The 22,301-nt window shown below is 46.9% G+C and overlaps 1 protein-coding gene across 2 annotated transcripts in view; it reads right to left on the bottom strand.

Moving 5' to 3' along the window:
* The window catches only part of LOC144496782 (zinc-binding protein A33-like), a 28,485-nt gene extending 22,328 nt beyond the window's left edge, over positions 1 to 6,157 (bottom strand). The window contains exons 1-4 of one of the 2 annotated variants that reach the window (XM_078217324.1): positions 5,720 to 6,157; positions 5,535 to 5,630; positions 2,144 to 2,377; positions 1,012 to 1,034 (exon numbers count right to left, since the gene is read on the bottom strand). In XM_078217324.1, the coding sequence (XP_078073450.1) occupies positions 1,012 to 1,034; positions 2,144 to 2,377; positions 5,535 to 5,630; positions 5,720 to 6,130 (764 nt within the window). In that variant the 5' untranslated portion in view covers positions 6,131 to 6,157. The remainder of the gene's footprint in view (positions 1 to 1,011; positions 1,035 to 2,143; positions 2,378 to 5,534; positions 5,631 to 5,719) is intronic. The other variant, XM_078217322.1, reaches the window with a different exon arrangement.
* Positions 6,158 to 22,301: the final 16,144 nt, after the last annotated feature.

Raw genomic sequence — 22,301 nt, 5'->3', positions numbered from 1 at the left:
ATCTAGTTTCTCTAACTGAGAAAGGAATAACTTTTAAATTCAAGGGCAGAGAATGGAAACAGCCATGTCTTGAAAAAGGTTCAAAACCTGATAACAGCCATCACACACTGCAGGAAATGATAAACATTGAGCCTGTCCACTTGCTGTATTATAAACAAAGTTTGTAGAACAAACACAAAGGCTGGAAACATCCCAAAGCTGAATATCCAATTCTGCAATCCCTGGGCCCCACATCCCTCCCAGAATCCTGTTCTCCTCTACTTCTGGCCCCTTGAACATCTCTGATTTCAGTCACTCCCCCATTGAGAGCTGAACCTTCAGCTGCCAAGGTCCTGAGCTCTGGAATTCCCTCACTGATCCTCTCTATCTTTCTAATTCTCTTTCTTCCTTTAAGACACTCTCTGAAATCCATCTCCGTCATCCAGATTAATATTTCCTTATTTGGCTCTGTGTCAATTTACTTTATAACGCTCCTGTGAAACTCCTTAGGATATTAATTTCCAAGAAAGGCACGATATAAATACAAGTGTTGTAGTTGTTAACGACACAGAGCCAGTTTGTATTTAGTGTAAAATTAGAATCCGTTCCCCCTTTAACGTGAGACTTTCTCAGGTTGGTCAGGCTCCATGCAGGGACATGGGTGACCCACTCCTTGGAAACATGGACCATGCGGTTCTCTCAGGGTCAGTGGGAAGGTCACAGACACAAACAGCCAACATCGGGCAAGTGATCACTTCCGGCCTGGGAACCAGATTGTATTATTTACACTTCCCGGTTATTTATTACAATATTGTAGAACAGTTCTGTAAAATCACTGTAATAAAGTGAGTTATCATAAAGCTCTCGTCAGTGTGTATACGCGGAGCTTATCATTTCCTGCAGTGTGTGGTGTCTTGGGAACTAATGACCAACCATTTAAAGTTGTGACAACAACCAATAAATAAATACATAATAACACTTCACTGAGTTTATTTAACAAACTGCAGAGTTTCAGTAAAGAACATGTCCTACCTTCTCTTCCGACAAGCTTCCTCCTGAAAGAAATGAATCAGGAACAGTGAGGGTGACAGTGACAGATTTCAGGAGCAGTTAGACAGGCTGGTGAAATGAGCAGACTCAGAGCAGATGAGATTTCACACGGAAATGTAAAGTGATGCATTTTGGAAGGAAGATTGTGGAGAGTCAAATAAACTGGAATTGAACATCAGTCCCACTCACAGACACAGTGTCCCTCACACACCGTACCAGACACACCCACACACTCACAACATGGAACTGGAACTGGATATCAGTCCTGCTGACAGACAGTGGGGGTTATTCTCCAGCCCACTGCGATGCTCCAGCAATGCAACAGGCTGGGGGACATCAGTGGAGGTTGTTTAGCGGGCTCCCCGCTCGGCGCCACGGCCTCCACGCATCTCCCAGACGAAGATTTGTGGCGTCATCAACTCCGCCGAGCTGATTTCCATATTTAAGTTCCTATTTACATCTAATTAGTGGGTCCGGGATTAGAGTCTCCGGACCCGCTATTGTGTCTCCCCCTGCCAGGAGTGGTTCACCCCAGCAGGTTTTACAACAGCTCCCACGAACGGGGAGCAGGCGGCCCGACCCCACCAGAAGGAACAGAGGCCATGGAGGCCCCCACAGGAGGTCGGGGTGTGCACCTTGGGCAGTGCCAGCCTGGCCCCCTGGGCGATTCATTTTGAAAATCCCACTACAAAAGACCCAGCGGGAGTTACTCCAGTTTTTATGCAAATTCGGCACTTCGAATTGTTTTGGGAGAATCGGCCCCAGTGACTCTCACACACCGTACCAGACACACCCACACACTCACAACATGGAACTGGAACTGGATTACAATGGGAGCTCCAGGAGTAAATTAAACACGGAAATAATCACAAAGCAAGTGTGAAGATCAAGAAAACTCATTCTCAGGAGGTCACAGGTATTCCCGGGAATCTGCAGACAGTGTGGGAGCCCGTTAGATCTGAGACTACAGGAAAACGGTTCAGGAAGGGACACAAAATTCTGTTCAATTCGGTTAGTATTTTTCAGTAAATTCTATATTAATTTCACAGTTATCATCAGTTATTTAGTGACTGTGTGAAGTTTCCCTGAACTGAGCCGCAATATATTCCCTCACCTTCAGAAATATCAGCTCGTCTTTTTGCTCCATCTGTTTCTGTATCTTTGAGAGTTTCCCCTCAATAGAATTTAAATTCTCCTGAATCTCTCGAAGGTTTCTTTCCATTGGTTTTAGAATCCTCTCCTCTTCTTCCCTGAGATCTTTGAGTAAACGCTGCTCTTTCTCAGTGAGAATCTGGTGCATTTTAGTGAACTCGGATGTGATGTGGGTCTGCAGACTGCTCGACTGTTCCTACCGAATGAAACGTGAAACATAGAACAGAGAACATAGAAAAGCTACAGCACAAATGGACCCTTCGGCCCACAAGTTGCGCCAAACAATTTCCTTGCCTTCTTGGCTCATCTATAACCCTCTATCTTACTAACCTCCATGAACCTATCCAAAAGTCTCTTAAAAGACTCAATCGAATCCGCTTCCACCACCACTACCGGCAGCCGATTCCACACACCCACCACCCTCTGAGTGAAAAACTTACCCCGAACATCTCCTCTATACCTACTCCCCAGCACCCTAAACCTGTGGCCTCTCGTGACAACCATTTCAGCCCTGGGTAAAAGCCTCTGAGAATCCACTCTATCAATACCTCTCAACATCTTCTACACCTTTATCGGGCCACCTCTCATCCTTCGCCTCTCCAAGGAGAATAGACCTAGCTCTCTCAACCTATCCTCATAAAGCACACCACTTAATCCCAGCAACATCCTCGTAAATCTCCTCTGCACCCTTCTATGGCTTCCACATCCTTTCTGGAATGAGGCGACCAGAACTGGGTACAGTACTCCAGTTGGGGTCTAACCAGGGTCCTATACAGCTGCAACATTAGCTCCGAATTTCTAAACTCAATTCCTCTATTGATGAAGGCCAGTATTCCATACACCTTCTTAACCACAGCCTCCACCTGCGACGCCGCTTTGAGCGTCCTATGAACCCGGACCCCAAGATCCCTCTGCTTTTCCATACTGCCAAGCGTCTTATCCTTAATATTATATTCTTCCATCCTATTCGACCTGCCAAAATGAACCACCACACACTTATCTGGGTTGAAGTCCATCTGCCACTTCTCCGCCCAGTCCTGCATCTTATCTATGTCTTGTTGCAACTGCTGCCATCACTCTACACTATCCACAACACCTCCAACCTTTGTGTCATCAGCAAACTTGCCAACCCATCCTTCCACTTCCTCATCCAGGTCATTTATAAAAATCACAAAGAGCCAGGGTCTCAGAACAGATCCCTGGGGCACCCCACTGGTGACCGACCTCCACTCTGAAAAAGACCCATCTACAACCACTATTTGCCTTCTGTGGGCAAGCCAGTTCTGAAACCACAAAGCAACGTCCTCTTGTATCCCATGCCCCATCACTTTCTTCATAAGCCTTGCATGGGGCACCTTATCAAACGCCTTACTGAAATCCATATAGACCACATCTTCCGCTCTTCCCCCATCTAAGTGTCTAGTCACATCTTCAAATAACTCAATCAGACTCGTACGGCATGATCTGCCTCGGACAAAGCCGTGCTGTCTACTTCTGATCATACTATTCCTTTCCAAATGTTCATAAATCCTGCCTCTCAGGATCTTCTCCATCAACTTACCTACCACTGAGGTTAGACTCACCGGTCTATAATTTCCTGGGCTATCTCTTCTCCCTTTCTTGAATCGTGGAACCACATCCACCATCCTCCAATCCTCCGGAACCTCTCCTATCTCCATTGATGATGTAAAGATCATCGCCAGAGGATCAGCAATCTCTTCCCTCGCCTCCCACAGTAACCTGGGGTACATCCCATCCGGTACCGGCGATTTATCTAACTTGATGCTTTTCAACAGCTCCAACACACCCTCTTTCCTAATGCCCACATGCTCAATCTTCTCAGTCCACTGCAAGTCTGCACTGCAACTACCAAGATCCTTTTCCACTGTGAATACTGAAGCAAAGTATTCATCGAGTACCTCTGCTATTTCAACCGGTTCAATGCAGACTTTCCCACCGTCACATTTGATTGGTCCTACTCCTTCACATCTTATCCTCTTGCTCTTCACATACTTGTAGAATGCCTTGGGGTTTTCCTTTATCCTGTCTACCAAGGCCTTCTCTTGTCCCCTCCTGGCTCTTCTAATTTCCCTCTTTTGTTCCTTCCTACTAGTCTAGATTTCTAACATTACCTAGCTCCCTGAACCTTTTGTCAGCTTTTCTTTTCTTCCTGACTAAATCCGTTACAACTTTCGTGCACCACGGTTCCTGTAACCTACCATAACTCCCCTGTCGCACCGGAACATTGCCGTGCAGAGCTCCAGACAAATTTCCCTTGAAAATTTGCCACATTTCTTCCATACATTTCCCTGAGAAAACCTCCTTCCAATTTATGCCTCTAATTTCCTGCCTAATAGCATCATAGTTGCCCTTACTCCAGATAAACACTTTCCTAGCTCGGCTGATCCTATCTCTTTCCAATGGTAGTGTAAAGGAGATAGAGTTATGATCACTATTCCCAAAATGCTCTCCCACTGATAGATCTGACACCTGCCCAGGTTCATTCGCTAATATCAAATCAAGCACAGCCTATCCTCTTGTAGGCTTATCCACATACTGTGCCAGGAAGCTCTCCTGAACACACCTAACAAACTCCTCTCCATCTAAACCCCTTACCCTAGGGATATTCCAATCGATATTTGGGAAATTAAAATCTCCCATCACGACCACTCTGTTATTATCACATCATGATTATCCGGCATCTCCACATCATGATTATCACATCTCTCCAGAACCTGCTTCCCAATCTGCTCCTCCACATCTCTGCTACTATTGGGCGGCCTATAGAAAACACCCAGTAAAGTTACCGATCCCTTCCTGTTCCTAGCCTCCACCCACAGAGATTCCGTAGACAATCCTTCTGTGGCATCCATCTTTTCTACAGCTGTCACACTATCCCTGATCAACAGTGCCACTCCCCCACCTCTTTTGCCTCCTTCCCTGTCCCTCTTGAATCATCTGAAACCCAGTACTTGAAGTACCCAGTCCTGACCCTGAGATAACCAAGTCTCTGTAATGGCCACCACATCACACTTCCAAGCAGCGATCCACGCTCTAAGCTCATCCATTTTGTTCACTATACTCCTTGCGTTAAAATAAACACACCTCAACCCTTCGGTCTGAGAGCTCCCCTTCCCCTGCCTATCCTCCCTCTCACACTGCCGACCAGCACCTCTTATTTTTACTCGAACCTCCTCTCTCCCAGTCACCACATTTTGATTCCCACCCCCCAACCATTCTAGTTTAAACCGTCCCCAGTAACCTTAGCAAACCTTCCAAACATAATTAATGTCCCGCGATAAAGGGAACAAAACTAACCGAGATCCCAGAAAATCAGCACAGGGAGACCTTACCCTAACTTCAGAAATCTTCCCTTTCTGTTTCTGTTCCGTTTCCAGAACCACCGATTTTTTCTCTGTGAGAGAAACTAAGGAAGATTTGAGCTGATCCTGGGATTGGGAGAGAAAAATCACAGAATGAAAGTGCTGGATGTTGAAAATGTGATAAAACTATCAGGTAAATAATATTTCCCTTTTACCTTGTAGATTTCAACAGCTTCATCGAAAGGCAGGAAGCGGTGCTCTCTGTGTTCCCGCGAAACGACACAAGTGTAACAGATCAATTTCTTGTCAGTTTCACAAAACAGCTTCAGTTCTTCCTGATGTTTCTCACAGTGAAGTTTACTTTCCTTCTCTTTCGGATTCAGCTTTAGTTGTCGAGTTTTCTCGGCCAGATTCGCTAAGGCCCGATTTATCCTGAGGTTTCTTTCCGGAAACTCCTCTCGACATTCCGGGCAGGGGTTTATCTCCTTCTTTTCCCAACACTGGGTGATACAGGAGCGGCAGAAGTTGTGTCCACAATCCAGTGTTACCGGATCTGTGAAGATATCGAGACAAATGGGACAAATTGTCTCCTCGGTCAAACTCTGGAGCTGTTGTCTGGAAGCCATGTTCACTCTCAGCACTTCCTGATTCAAACCGCTTTCAGTTTCGGTGTTCCTGCCGCACATCCTCAGTTCAGCTATTTCCCGATAAAGTTCACTGTATCACTCAGGGAATTATTATTACAGAGTGGGCCATGTCCTCTCCACTTTCACACCAGAGATAAAAACTGGCGGGGTTTAAAGGATAACGGAGGGGAATCATTGAACTCTGTCGGGGGCGGGTTGGGCTCCCGGGGATGTTGCCAATGGAAAGAGAGAGAGACAGATGGAGAGATAGAATGGGGAGAAGAGGTGGAGATGGGAGGGATCGAGATTCCATTGCATTTTTCTCCAGTCTGAACCCACTGCCGATTAAAACCACTCTGGTGAAACTCGGTGTGAGATCCAGATCTAGAAACTGAATTGTGTTCATCACTGCAGCCGCTCACATTCAAACATCAAATCCCATAAATGTCAAGGAGATATTTTACACAGCAGGTTTCGGGAAGATATTTCGCGGGTTCGATCTGTGAAGTTTGGTTTATTATCTAGAAATAATAACTTTCAGTTTCATATATATTTATGAATCCCTCCCGGGGACCCGGACCCAGAGAAACATCAACTGATGACGGAGCAAAAACAGAAAATGCTGGAAAATCTCAGCAGGTCTGACAGCATCTGTGGAGCGAGAACAGAGCAAACGTTTCGAGTCTGGATGTCCCTTCGTCAGATTCCAGCATCCGCAGTAATTTGCTTTTAACTGATGAGGGAACATTTGAAGTGGAATCTCTCCTCCAATATTCGGCGGAGTTTCTTCATTTATTCATTTAATTGTATTCCTTGTTTGTTTCGCGGGTTTTTTTCAAGGTTTTAAATTAAAGGAAGTGAGGTCAGCTGAAGGGGATTCTGGGAGGTTGAGTTCTTAGTATAAAAGTCAGTTACCTGGGGGGTTCGACCTCTTTGTTCGACTGGAGCATAAAAAGCAGGCCGCACTATACAGCGGGCAGCGTCGGGAGCGGGCAGCAGAGTGTGTGGGAAGCAGAGTGTGAGCTATAAGGGCTTTGGCTCACAGGGCTTCAGAAGACAGGGCGAGGCAAGGAAAGTTATTTTTATCCAAACCTATATAGGATAAGGGTAACTATGAGTGATAGGCCAGTTCGGTGCTTCCAGTGTGGGATGTGGGAGTTCCTGGAAACACCTAGCCTCCCAGAGGTTCACATTTGTGCCAGGTGCGTGGAACTGCAGCTCCTGAGGGACCGTGTCACGGAACTGGAGCTGCAGATTGCTGACCTTGGTCTCGTCAGGGAGAATGAGACAATAATTGACATGAGTTATAGGCAACGAGTTACACCCGGGCATCGGGAGGAAGACACATGGGTCACAGTTAGGAGGAGTAAAGGTCAGAAGGGTAACGTACCAGAGAGTATTCCAGTGGCTGTCTCTCATAATAGGAAGGGCTCGGCGACAGGTGTGAGAGGGGAGGGGAGTGAGCAATTAGAGGAGGGGTCACCTGTGGTTGTCCCACTCCAAAACAAGTATATTGTTTTGGATAGTGTGGGGGAGGATGACTCTCCAGGGGCAAGCCACAGTGACCAGGTCACTGGCACACAGTCAGGCTCTGTGGCGCGGAAAGGAAAGAGAGGGGTTAGGAGAGCAATAGTGGTGGGGGATGCATCGGTTAGAGGCACAGACAGGTGATTCTGTGGGTGCAAACGGGACTCCAGGATGGTAGTCTGCCTACCTGGTGCTGGGGTCATGGATGTCTCCGAGCGGATAGGAGGCATATTAAAAGGGGAAGATAAACAAATGGATGTCATTGTACACATTGGTGCAAATGACGTAGATAGGAAGAGCAGGGGGATCCTACGAGAGCAATTCAGGGAGTTGGGAAATAGGCTAAAAAGTAGGGCCTCCAGGGTGGCCATCTCTGGGCTGCTCCCAATGCATCGTGCCAGTGAGGCAAAGAATAGGGAGTTAGTACAATTGAATGAACTTAGAACTTAGAAACCCTACAGCACAGAAAGAGGCCATTCGGCCCATCGAGTCTGCACCGACCACAATCCCACCCAGGCCCTACCCCCATATCCCTACATATTTACCCACTAATCCCTCTAACCTACGCATCCCAGGACACTAAGGGCAATTTTAGCATGGCCAATCAACCTAACCCGCACATCTTTGGACTGTGGGAGGAAACCGGAGCACCCGGAGGAAACCCACGCAGACACGAGGAGAATGTGCAAACTCCACACAGACAGCGACCCAAGCTGGGAATCGAACCCAGGTCCCTGGAGCTGTGAAGCAGCAGTGCTAACCACTGTGCTACCGTGTCGCCCAATGCTTGGCTAAAGGACTGGTCCAGGAGGGAGGGCTTCATTTTCCTAGATCAATAGGAAGTTTTCAGGAGAGGATGGCACCTGTACAAGAAGGACGGGTCACAACTAAGTTGGAAGGGCACGAATATCCTGGCTGGGAGTTTTGCTAGTGCAGTTCGGGGGGGTTTAAACGAGTATGGCAGGGGGGTGGGGATCAAAATATTAGGTCTACAAGTGTAGAGGCTGGGGACGAGCTTGGGGCTGGGACAAGGCTGGCAAAGAAGAAGAGCACTCTGGGGGAGGATGACCTCACTGGGCCTGGAGGTCTGGAGTGCTTATACTTCAATGCAAGGAGCGTAGCAGGTAAGACAGACGAACTTAGGGCCTGAATGCTCACGAGGAATTTGGATGTGGTTGCGGTGACGGAGACTTGGTTGAAAGAGGGACAGGACTGGCAGCTGAATATTCCGGGGTACAAGTGTTTTAGGCGAGACAGAGGAGGGGCCAAAAGAGGTGGGGGAGTAGCAGTATTAGTTGGAGAGCATATTACAGCGGTGCAGAGGGAGGACAATTCAGAGGGGCCGTGTAACGAGTCACTCTGGGTGGAGCTTAGAAACAGGAAGGGCGCAGTCACTATGTTGGGGGTGTACTACAGGCCCCCCAACAGCCCAAGGGAAGTGGAAGAACGGATATGTCAGGAGATACTGGATAGGTGCAGGAAGAATAGGGTTGTTGTAGTGGGAGACTTCAATTTCCCTGGTATAGACTGGAAATCGCTGAGAGCAGGGACTCTGAATGGGGAGGAATTTGTAAAATGTGTACAGGAGGGTTCTTTGGAACAATATGTAGATAGCCCGACTAGAGAGGGGGCTATACTGGACCTGGTACTGGGGAATGAGCCCGGTCAGGTCTTCAAAGTTTCGGTAGGGGAACATGTGGCAAATAGTGACCACAATTCTGTTAGCTTTAGGATAGTGATGGAAAAGGATGAGTGGTGTCCCAAGGGTAAGGTGTTGGATTGGGGGAAGGCTAACTTTAGTGGGATTAGGCAGAAATTGGCAGCTCTTGATTGGGAGAGGCTGTTTGAGGGTAAATCCACATCTGGCATGTGGGAGTCTTTTAAGGAACAGTTGTTAGGGCTGCAGGACAGGCATGTGCCTGTAAAAAAGGATAGGAAGGGTAGGATTCGAGAACCGTGGATAACCAGGGAAATTGAGGGACTGGTCAAAAAGAAAAGAGAGGCGTATGTTAGGTCCAGGCAACTAAAAATGGAGGGAGCTCTCGAGGAGTACGAAGAAAGTAGGAAAGAACTCAAACGGGGAATTAGAAGAGCAAAAAGGAGTCACGAAATGTTCTTGGCAGACAGGATTAAGGAGAATCCCAAGGCATTTTATTCATACGTTAGGAACAAAAGGGTTGTCAGGGAAAAAATCGGAACTCTCAGGGACAAAAGTGGGGAATTATGCTTGGAGCCCAAAGAAGTAGGGGAGATCCTAAATGAATACTTTGTGTCGGTATTCACAAAGGAGAGGGATGTATTGACTGGGAGTGTCTCGGAGGGGAGTGTTGAACCGTTGGAGAAAATCTCCATTGCAAAGGAGGAAGTGTTAGGTTTGTTAGAGAATATAAAGACTGACAAATCCCCAGGGCCTGATGGAATCTATCCAAGGCTGCTCAGGGAGACAAGAGATGAAATCGCTGGGCCTCTGATGCAAATCTTTGTCTCGTCACTGGACGCAGGTGAGGCCCCAGAGGATTGGAGGATAGCTAATGTGGTCCCATTATTTAAGAAGGGTAGGAAGGATAATCCGGGTAATTATAGGCCGGTGAGCTTGACGTCCATGGTGGGAAAGTTGTTGGAGAAGATCCTTAGAAATAGGATGTATGCGCATTTAGAAAGGAATAAACTCATTAACGATAGTCAGCATGGTTTTGTGAGAGGGAGGTCATGCCTCACTAACCTGGTGGAGTTTTTTGAAGAAGTGACCAAAATGGTTGACGAGGGAAGGGCCGTGGATGTCGTCTATATGGACTTTAGTAAAGCGTTTGACAAAGTCCCTCATGGTAGGCTGGTGCAAAAGGTTGGATCTCATGGGATAAAGGGGGAGGTGGCTAGATGGCTGGAGAACTGGCTTGGTCACAGAAGACAGAGGGTGGTAGTGGGTCTTTTTCCGGCTGGAAGCCTGTGACTAGTGGTGTTCCGCAGGGCTCAGTATTGGGACCTCTGCTGTTTGTGATTTATATAAACGATCTGGAAGAAGGTGTAACTGGGGTGATAAGTAAGTTTGCGAATGAAACAAAATTGGCAGGACTTGCAGATAGTGAGGAGCATTGTCAGAAGCTACAGAAGGATATAGATAGGCTGGAAATTTGGGCAAAGAAATGGCAGATGGAGTTCAATCCTGATAAATGCAAAGTGATGCATTTTGGTAGAAATAATGTAGGGAGGAGCTATACGATAAATGGCAGAACCATAAAGGGTGTCGATACGCAGAGGGACCTGGGTGTGCAAGTCCACAGATCGTTGAAAGTGACATCACAGGTGGAGAAGGTGGTGAAGAAGGCATATGGCATGCTTGCCTTTACAGGACGGAGCATAGAGTATAAAAGTTGGGGTCTGATGGTGCAGTTGTATAGAACATTGGTTTGGCCGCATTTGGAATACTGCACCCAGTTCTGGTCGCACACTACCAGAAGGACATGGAGGCTTTAGAGAGAGTGCAGAGGAGGTTTACCAGGATGTTGCCTGGTATGGAAGGGCTTAGTTATGAGGAGAGATTGGGTAAACTGGGGTTGTTCTCACTGGAAAGACGGAGGATGAGGGGTGACCTAATAGAGGTGTATAAAATTATGAAAGGCATAGATAGGGTAAACAGTGGGAAGCTTTTCCCCAGGTCGGTGGTGACGTTCACGAGGGGTCATAGGTTCAAGGTGAAGGGGGGGAGGTTTAACACAGATATCAGAAGGACATATTTTACACAGAGGGTGGTGGGGGCCTGGAATGCGCTGCCAGGCAAGGTGGTGGCGGCGGACACACTGGGAACGTTTAAGACTTATCTGGACAGCCATATGAACGGAGTGGGAATGGAGGGATACAAAAGAATGGTCTCGTTTGGACCAGGGAGCGGCGCGGGCTTGGAGGGCCGAAGGGCCTGTTCCTGTACTGTATTGTTCTTTGTTCTTTGTTGTTCTTGTTCATGATGTGGAGATGCCGGCGTTCGACTGGGGTAAGCACAGTTAGACTTGATTTTGGGTCTCTGTGCCCTGTTTGAGAGCAGATTTCCACTCCATCTGACGAAGGAGCAGCGCTCCGAAAGCGAATGGTATTTGGTACCAAATAAACCTGTTGGACTTTAACCTGGTGTTGTTAAAACTCTCACGAAGTTTCTTCACACAGAGAGTGGTGAGAATGTGGAACTCGCTGTCACATCGAGTGGTTGAGGGAGTGAGAGTTGAAACATTGACAGTGCTGCCCTCCCAGTCCCTGAGAAAGAGGAAACACATCACAGGGTGAGGGGGCAGGACTGTGGGACAGACCAATGGGAAATGGGAGGGGGTGAAACGACATCCTATTGGGATTGAATTTGAAGAGTTTCCCCCAACACTCGCGCTATTCCAGCAAGAAAAACCACAGGCTGTGAAGTTTTCCGGTGGATCAGATTCATTAACAGGCATTTTTATAAAGCTGGGAAAATGGCGGATGGAGGTAGAGAGATCGATGTGGATTGGAAATCAATATCTTGTTTTATTGCAGAGATATTGTCTGATTCTGGTGTAAAATGTTTCATATATCTGACAGTGTTGAACATTGGGTTTTATTGTTACTGCCTGGGTGTTAAAAAGCTCCTGTGTGGAGAACAGAAAGGGCAATCTGTCCTGGGGGACATGGAAACCCCTTACACAGCCCAGCGGAATTTACTGACATTCATTTCAACACATGGAAAATCTGGGACGTTTGTGTCATTGGCGACAATCCTCCCGCCGGATGGAATTCTCCTCGATTTTGGGAAATTCTCTCACCCATCATCAGCACTGGGGGGAGTTCTGTTTTCATCGTTAAAATCTGACCGGAGACATTCATGAGTGAAATCATGCAGCAATTTTATACATTAAAGTGTCGGAAAATGTGAATTCTCTCTGGGGGTAGATATTGGGAACATTGTAACTTTCCAGGGTGACAAGGTGCGGAGCCCAGTGGAATTTACTGACATTCATTTCCAGCCAAAAAAAATGTGGGAAGTTTCTGTCATTTGTGACAATCTCTGTACTTGACGGCTGTTCCTGTTCTTGTGAGTAATTCATTGCGGGTGCAGTAAGTTTCTGGGATGGGTTGAGACTCTGTGAACTCAAGTCTTTCATCGTTACAAAGCGCGCCGCTGCCACCTGCTGACGGAATCACAGTGCTGCAGGGAAAATTCCCCATGAAAAACGGCCCAAGAAATGGGGACTGTCTCTGAAGATTCACAGATTCGATGGACAGAATGGCCTCTTTCTGTGTTGTATCAGACTGGGATTGTTATTTATTCATAAACTTGGATCTGATCAAATCCAGATTAACAAATCCCATTCAGTAAATCCCATTGTTTGGTGAGATGGTCCCTGACTATTTGTGAGAAAGATTATCAGGAGATTGTCACATTAATATTCACCATTCTGTGAGAAGGATTTACGCATTAAAATTCTGCAAAAACTCAATACGTGCTGCTATATTTAGTTGGCTTAGAAACCCGCAATGCAAACTATTTAAGTATAAATTGTTGTGCTGACAGGGGGATTTAACAACAGTAATCGTGGAGCACAAGTGTTTGGAGAACTCAGGAACTGAACAGGATCGCTGCAGGCCTGGTATCAAGACTCTGCCTTGTGCAAGTCAACTCCAATCTACTGCACTCATGGTTTGTCTGTTCATCTGATGAATGTCTCAATGGGATTCATTCTGCCGGATGAAATGTTGGACACTGAACTCTCCACGGATTTCATTCAGACACCCCAGAGGATCACAGAGTCACTGAACACAATAAAATCGACTGTGATCTCGATATGTTCCATCTAAAGTTCGTTCTTCTATAATTATTATTCCTCATTTACTGAGTTCACCTTTAACTGATTAACTGTTGCTAAAAGGACATCGACACGGCTCTCTTTCCAACAGCCGCTTATGCACAGCTCTGGTAATGCAGTGTTAGTTGTTCCTGACAGGAATTAGGAATATTGCCATTCTGCCCTTTCCAGCCTTTCCGCCTCAGCATTGAATTCAGGAACTTCAGACTCGAACCACCGTTACCATTCTGCTGTAACCATTAACACTGCTCTGGAACCAGTCCCATTCCCCATTCTCTTAGACTTTGTACCGTTACACCTTCAGACATTTAACCTCTCCTGTCTTCCACCATTTCATAGACCTCTCCCTGTTGTTCCTCTCCGCCCTTTTCCCTGACACTGTCCTTGCTGAGAAATTGTTTACTCTGTAAAATATTCCAGTTCCGATGAAAGACCATCGACTTGAAAAGTGAATTCTGTTGCTCTCTCGATTGATGCTGCCTGATCTGTTGAGTGCTTCCTGTATTTTATGTTTTTATTGAGGATTGTGTCGGTTAACGTCTGATATATAACCTTCACTCACTGCAGAGTAAATACAGTAACACAGCAGGGAGCTGAAGAGAACCGGGGCGAGATTCACCCACAGAAATGTGACCTCAGCAATTTGAATGAGAAAGCGCTGAAACTCCCCATGGCTTCCAGACACCAGGCGGAGAGTTTCACTGAGCTTCTCTCCGACATTAGGTTTGAAGTGGGGATGTTCACTGATGATTGCACAGTGCTCAGTACCATTCACACCTCCTCAGGTACTGAAACAGTCTGTGTCTGGGCCACATCCTGACTTGGGATGATAAGTTGTCAGTAACATTCGCGTCACTCAAACGCCATCGTTCAACAAGAGAGAAGCTAACCAGCGCCTCTTGTTATTCAGCAGCATCGCCGGCGCTGAGTCCCTCACCATTAACAACCTGTGGTGGCATTGACCAGAAACTTAGCTGGACGGATCATATAAAAACTGCTGGACAAGATCAGAGGCTGGGAATTCTGCAGTAGGGAACTCATCTGCCAAAATTTGCCCCCTATAAAAGGCACAAGTCAGGATTGTGAAGTGATATTCTCCATTTGCCTGGTAAAGTGCAGCTCCAACAATACACACGAAATTCGGCACCTTGCAGAACAACGCAATCTGCTTCATCGGCTGCAGTATTTACCGGAGAGAATATCTGCACTGTTCATTGTGAATTTATAGTGTCATTTTATTTGCAGGATTAATGAAGATGATGAAAGAGTGCCGTTATCGGGGAACATTCTGTGGGATTTAACTGTGACGGGTGGTGCTGCTGCTCTGAGTGATTCATTGCGGGTGCAGTCAGTTTCTGGGATGGATTCAGACTCTGTGTGGACTCAAGTCTTTCATTGTTACAAAGCGCACCGCTGCCACCTGCTGACAGAATCCCGGTGCTGCAGGAAAGAATTCCCCATTAAAAACGGCCCAAGAAGTGGGGACTGTCTCTGAAGGTCCGGACACTCTGAGCCGAATGGTCTCCCCCTGTGCTGGATCATCCAATGATTTTAATGCATTCTGCTACTGCGACCTAATCAATTCCCCTTCAAAAACTGATTTCATTCAATCCCGTTGTTGAAACTTCCCATGCACCTGGGAAAGATTAACTGGAAAGCTCACACTGAAATCTACAATTATGGAGAACATATACAAGCAGTATGATTTTACTTCAATGTGTAAGCTTTGATATTTGCTGCAACATTTAACTGGCTTTGATTTCAGCTACAAGAATATGATTGACATCAAGGTGGTGTCGTTCTAATAGAACTATTTCAGTTCAGTAATGGTGGAGTCAAGTGATTGGAGAACTCAGGAAATAAACAGGATCACTGTCAGTCTTGGTGTTCCGCCTCTGGTTTGGACAAGTCAATTCTAATCTGCTATTTTGAAACACTCCGGCGAGTGCTTTATCCGAGTCTTTACGTCTCCCATCGATATTTTGAATTCTCGAGCATTGCCACCGGCCGAGGGTTGGGCCGTGCCGATGGTAATTGAAGCGGGGAGTTAACTGAGGGGCAGCCAGTTAATTGGGAATATCTATCTTGTTTTCGGGGCGGCTCCTGTCAGTTATCATGGGCAACTTCCTATTCGGAGAAGAGTAAGACTGGGGTAAGTTCTTATTCGAGTCCGAGGAAAACGTCTTGTTCGAGGCCTTTGTAGGTCAAATAGTTCGGATGGGGCAGTTTTTGTGCAGTGTGTGCAGGAGGGTTTCCTGACACAATATGTGGATCGGCCGACAAGAGGTGAGGCCACATTGGATTTGGTACTGGGAAATGAACCGGGCCAAGTGTTAGATTTGGTTGTGGGAGAGCACTTAGGAGATAGCGACCACAATTTGGTGCCTTTCGTTATTGCAATGGAGAGGGATAGGGCCGTACGGCAGGGCAAGGTTTATAATTGGGGGTGGGGTAATTATGATGCGATTAGGCAAGAATTAGGGAGCACAAGGTGGGAACAGAAACTGTCAGGGAAAGGCACAAATGAAAAGTGGAGCTTGTTCAAGGAACAAATACTGCGTGTCCTTGATAGGTATGTCCCTGTCAGGCAGGGAGGAAATGGCCGAGTGAGGGAACCATGGTTCACAAAAGAGGTTGAATGTCTTGACAAGAGGAAGAAGGAAGCGTATGTAAGGATGAGAAAACAAGGTTCAGTTGGGTCCATTGAGGGTTACAAGTTAGCAAAGAATGAGCTGAAAAAGGGCTTCGGAGAGCTAGGAGGGGGCATGAGAAGTCCTTGGCGGGTCTGATCAAGGAAAACCCCAAGGCTTTTTACTCTTATGTGAGGAATAAAACAATGACCAGGGTGAGGTTAGGGCCGGTCAAGGACAGTAGTGGGAACTTGTGCATGGAGTCAGAAGAGATAGGAGGGGCGATGAATGAATACTTTTCTTCAGTGTTCACCAAGGAGAGGGGCCATGTTTTTGAGGATGAGAGGCTGGAGGAGGCAGATGTTCTGAGGGAAGATGTGTTAGCAATTTTGAAAAACCTGAAGGTCGATAAGTCCCCTGGGCCAGATGAGATATATCAGCTGCTCAGGAACAGCGCTCCGAAAGCTAATAGCATTTTCTACGAAATAAACCTGTTGGACTTTAACCTGGTGTTGTTAAAACTCTTACTGTATCTCATAGAGGACAGAGGGTGGTGGTGGATGGAAAATGTTCAGACTGGAGACAAGTTACCAGCGGTGTACCACAAGGATCAGTGCTGGGTCCCTTGCTATTTGTGATTTTTATAAATGACTTGGAGGAGGGGGCTGAAGGGTGGATCAGTAAATTTGCAGATGACACCAAGATTGGTGGAGTAGTGGATGAGGTGGAGGGCTGTTGTAGGCTGCAAAGAGACATTGATAGGATGCAGAGCTGGGCCAAAAAATGGCAGATGGAGTTCAACCCTGATAAGTGCGAGATGATTCATTTTGGTAGGACAAATTTGAATGCGGATTACAGGGTCAAAGGTAGGGTTCTGAGGAATGTGGAGGAACAGGGAGATCTTGGGGTTCATATACACAGATCTCTGAAGGTTGCCACTCAAGTGGATAGAGCCGTGAAGAAGGCCTATAGTGTGTTAGCGTTTATTAACAGGGGGGTTGAGTTTCAGAGTCGTGGGGTTATGCTGCAACTGTACAGGACCTTGGTGAGACCACATTTGGAATATTGTGTGCAGTTCTGGTCACCTCACTATAAGAAGGATGTGGAAGCACTGGAAAGAGTGCAAAGGAGATTTACCAGGATGCTGCCTCGTTTGGAGGGTAGGTCTTATGAAGAAAGGTTGAGGGAGTGAGGGCTTTTCTCTTTAGAGTGGAGGAGGTTGAGAGGTGACTTAATAGAGGTTTATAAGATGATGAGGGCGATAGATAGAATGGACGTTCAGAGACTATTTCCTCTGGTGGATGTAGCTGTTACTGGGGGGCATAACTATAGGGTTTGTGGTGGAAGATATCGGAAGGATGTATGAGGTAAGTTCTTTACTCAGAGAGTGGTTGGGGTGTGGAATGGACTGCCTGCTGTGACAGTGGAGTCGGACACTTTAGGAACTTTCAAGCGGCTATTGGATATGCACATGGAGCACACCAGAATTTTAGGGAGTGGGATAGCTTGATCTTGGTTTCGGAAAAGGTTCGGCACAACATCGGGGGCCGAAGGGCCTGTACTTTGCTGTACTATTCTATGTTCTATGTCTGCATGGGTTTCCTCCGGGTGCTCCGGTTTCCTCCCACAGTCTGAAAGACGTGCTGGTTAGGTATATTGGCTATGCTAAATTCTCCCTCAGTGTACCCAAGCAGGCGCCGGAATGTGGCGATTTTCACAGGGGATTTTCACATTAATTTCATTGCAGTGTTAATGTAAGCCTACTTGTGACACTAATAAATAATATAAAAAATGAAACTTAAAACATCAAATCAAAAGGTGATTAAAAGGGTCAATAACACACCCCAGCCCTTGCGGTGCCCAATGAACGTGGAAGGCTTCAATGGTGTCCATGGACACTGCATGCTCCCTCACCAGGGACACCCGGCTGTGAATATAGCCGGTCCCACGAATGTTGTGAAATGTCTAATCCACTGGCGGGGTGAAAGATAGAAAGGTGGACTGCAGCGCGACATCGCTGGCGAGTTACCCACAGATTTGCAATGTTGTAAACGTGCTCAATGAGCCATGATGGAGATGGCGACGGAAGGAGTTCAGGCAAATTGACCATGGAGGTAAGTAAAGTGTGTGGTGGTATGTCAGGGTAGGTGAGGGGGGGGGGGGAGTGGGGAGGGGGGAAAATAAAGTGTTGTGAATGTGTCTGGAAAGGTGAGGGGTGATCAGCTGCAAGCAGGATAACTCATTCGCATTCTGAATATAAACTGTTAGAAGAGACAACAAAAACAAAGAACAACATTTATATATCCTGCCTTTTATGCTCCCGTGCTGTTATCCATGGATAACTCACCAAAACTGATCACATTCATTGTTGCACTGTGGGAATCACTCAGTCTCTGCACAATGTGATAACGGCTAAATCATTTATTTCTGTGATGTTGTTTGAGAGATAAATATTTGCCGGGTCACCCGCTATCACTCACTTCAATCTAGACTCTGAGCCACTTTCTCTGATCTGGTTTCAGTTATTTACAGCTATTTGGTGACACAGAACTTGGATATTGCTGTAAAGTTGGCGAATCAGTCACTTCTCTGCGCTCTGCCCGATATTCACCTCCTTGGACAGAATATCTGACAAGTTATCGAACAATGGAAAACTGCAATTTCACTGAGTTTGTGTCTCCCCCAAATTCCAATTTCACCCCCAGTAACCTTCATTTTGGTGTCTCTGGTCTTTCATTCAATCTCTGTAAATTGAAGGAAACATTTTAAAGTCAAGACTGTTTGGACAATATTTCACTGTAGTGCTGCCCTCTGAGTTTTACTCTGATACGGTGCAGCTTCTGGACAGAACCTCTCTCCCGAGATGAACTCCATCTGTCTTTGGGGTTTGCTGTAAATTCCACAAGAGCTGCTGTTTTATTTAGTGAGACTGTTTCTCTATTGGACCCTCCTCCTCTTCCATTGACCCCTCTCCCACCGCCCATCACCCTAAACTGTTCTCTCACATCTTTCTTTCCTGTGTTCCACCTGCCTCACATTGTCCATGGTTCACTCTCCTCATGCTATGTCTAATTCCTTTACATATCCACTTTCATAAAAATCTTCCCAATAATACTCACCCCTCACCCTCTGTCCTTGCTACAATATGATGTGGAGATGCCGGCGTTGGACTGGGGTAAACACAGTAAGAAGTTTAACAACACCAGGTTAAAGTCCAACAGGTTTATTTGGTAGCAAAAGCCACACAAGCTTTCGGAGCTGCAAGCCCCTTCTTCAGGTGAGTGGGAATTCTGTTCACAAACAGAGCATATAAAGACACAAACTCAATTTACATGAATAATGGTTGGAATGCGAATACTTACAACTAATCAAGTCTTTAAGAAACAAAACAACGTGAGTGGAGAGAGCATCAAGACAGGCAAAAAAGATGTGTATTGTCTCCAGACAAGACAGCCAGTGAAACTCTGTGGGGGTTACAAATAGTGGGACATGAACCCAATATCCCGGTTGAGGCCATCCTCGTGTGTGCGGAACTTGGCTATCAGTTTCTGCTCAGCGACTCTGCGCCGTTGGGTGTCGCGAAGGCCGCCTTGGAGAACGCTTACCCGAATATCAGAGGCCGAATGCCCGTGATCACTGAAGTGCTGCCCAACAGGAAGAGAACAGTCTTGCCTGGTGATTGTCGAGCGGTGTTCATTCATCCGTTGTCGCAGCGTCTGCATAGTTTCCCCAATGTACCATGCCTCGGGACATCCTTTCTTGCAGCGTATCAGGTAGACAACGTTGGCCGAGTTGCAAGAGTATGTACCATGTACCTGGTGGATGGTGTTCTCACGTGAGATGATGGCATCTGTGTCGATGATCCGGCACGTCTTGCAGAGGTTGCTGTGGCAGGGTTGTGTGGTGTCATGGTCACTGTTCTCCTAAAGGCTGGGTAGTTTGCTGCGGACAATGGTCTGTTTGAGGTTGTGCGGTTGTTTGAAGGCAAGAAGTGGGGGTGTGGGGATGGCCTTGGCGAGATGTTCATCTTCATCAATGACATGTTGAAGGCTCCGGAGGAGATGCCGTAGCTTCTCCGCTCCGGGGAAGTACTGAACAACGAAGGGTACTCTGTCCATTGTGTCCCGTGTTTGTCTTCTGAGGAGGTCGGTGCGGTTTTTCGCTGTGGCACGTTGGAACTATCGATCAATGAGTCGAGCGCCATATCCTGTTCTTATGAGGGCATCTTTCAGCGTCTGGAGGTGTCTGTTGCGATCCTCCTCATCCGAGCAGATCCTGTGTATACGGAGGGCTTGTCCATAGGGGATGGCTTCTTTAACGTGTTTAGGGTGGAAGCTGGAGAAGTGGAGCATCGTGAGGTTATCCGTGGGCTTGCGGTACAGTGAGGTGCTGAGGTGACCGTCCTTAATGGAGATGCGTGTGTCCAAGAATGCAAACGATTCCGGAGAGTAGTCCATGGTGAGTCTGATGGTGGGATCCATGAGCTTTCCTAATCCGTGAAATCCATCTTCGTATTCCCAGACCTGAAACATTGGGCGGGATTTTACAAGTTTGGTCAGACGAGACCGGAAATTTCCGCCCGAGGTCAACGGAGAGTTGTTGGACCCTCGCCTGCTCCGATTCCATGTGGGTGAGGTGGTAGAGTGCCGGTCATCGAATCTAACCAAGTTTTCATCAGAAGCAGGGACCCAGAATGCAACAGTTTAGAAATGTCCCTCCCATTGACAGTGAATCTTGAACATTGTCTCTCCTCCTGCTCCCCGATCTCACTCCAGCCATTGACATGGTCAATAACACAATCCTGCAACATCTCTACTCAATTCCCTGTTCACTGAGACTCTTCTTACTCGGTTCCACATTTGCCTCATTTTTTAATACTTTTCCAATTCAATCAAATCAAATCCAATTCAGAGTCTCAACAAGTTGAGACATTTCAGATCCAGGTTGACAAGACAGGGCGAGCGACCAAACCACCCTGTCCTGGGCCTGATCTACATGAGCCAAGCTGATTGGAGAAGGGGGAGGTTCCTCCTCCAAGACTTGAGCTCATTTGCATCTTAACCAAAAGGCCGAGATGCCGCTTTTAAAAATTGCTTCATATGAAACATATGAAGCTTCAGTGTAACCCAATGACCTCGACCAAGTGCGGCCGACAATGGGCTGCCGACCATACACTTGATCTTAGCCAAAAGGCCGAGAAGCCTTTTTCCTTTTTGCCTCATTTTTTTTTAATTTCAAAAATATACTTTATTCACAAAGAAAAACTCTCCGATAAAACATTGCAAAATTACAGATCCAAAAGTCATGAACAGTGCAAAAAAGAATCATTTTTACAGTACAACACAGTGCTTATTTACAAAACATTACATTTCGTTACATTTCATTTCTTAAAACTATATACATGTGTCAGAGTTTACTGTGTGCCGTTATTTTTCAGGTTGGCACACAGTTACGCAGGCCGAGGGTATTCTGCAGTTACCCGGCCCTCGGTCTGCCTCGGTTGCGACGCTTTACATGGTGGCCTTTCCCCATTGTGCCTTGGCGGCGGCTGCCCCAAGCTTGAGCACGTCCCTGAGCACGTAGTCCTGGACCTTGGAATGTGCCAGTCTGCAACACTCGGTCGAGGACAATTCTTTCAGCTGGAAGATCAGCAAGTTTCGGGCGGACCAAAGTGCGTCCTTCACCGAGTTGATGACCCTCCAGCAGCAGTTGATATTTGTCTCGGTGTGCGTTCCCGGAAACAGCCCGTAGAGCACAGAGTCCTGCGTCATTGAGCTGCCCGAGACGAACCGCGACAAATACCACTGCATCTCGTTCCAGACCTTCTTTGCAAAGGCACATTCCACAAGGAGGTGTGCGACCGTCTCATCAGCCCCGCAGCCGCTTCGAGGGCAGCGTGCGGTGAGGTTGAGACCTCGAGCGTGCATAAAGGATCTGATGGGGAGTGCCCTTCTCACCACCAGCCAAGCCAGGTCTTGGTGCTTGTGTGTGAGTTCTGGTGATGAGGCATTCTGCCAAATGACATTGACAGTCTGCTCAGGGAACCATCCGACAGGATCTGCCGTCTCCTTTTCTCTCAGGGCCTCAAGGACATTACGTGCTGACCACTGCTTGATAGCCATGTGGTCAAAGGTGTGTTTCCGGAAGAATTTCTCCACGAAGGACAGGTGGTGTGGTACGGTCCAACTACTT

This window comes from Mustelus asterias, chromosome 8, assembly GCF_964213995.1.
Source record: "Mustelus asterias chromosome 8, sMusAst1.hap1.1, whole genome shotgun sequence".
In the NCBI taxonomy this organism is placed as follows: Eukaryota; Metazoa; Chordata; class Chondrichthyes; order Carcharhiniformes; family Triakidae; genus Mustelus; species Mustelus asterias.
This window is presented reverse-complemented; position numbering and strand designations above follow the sequence as displayed.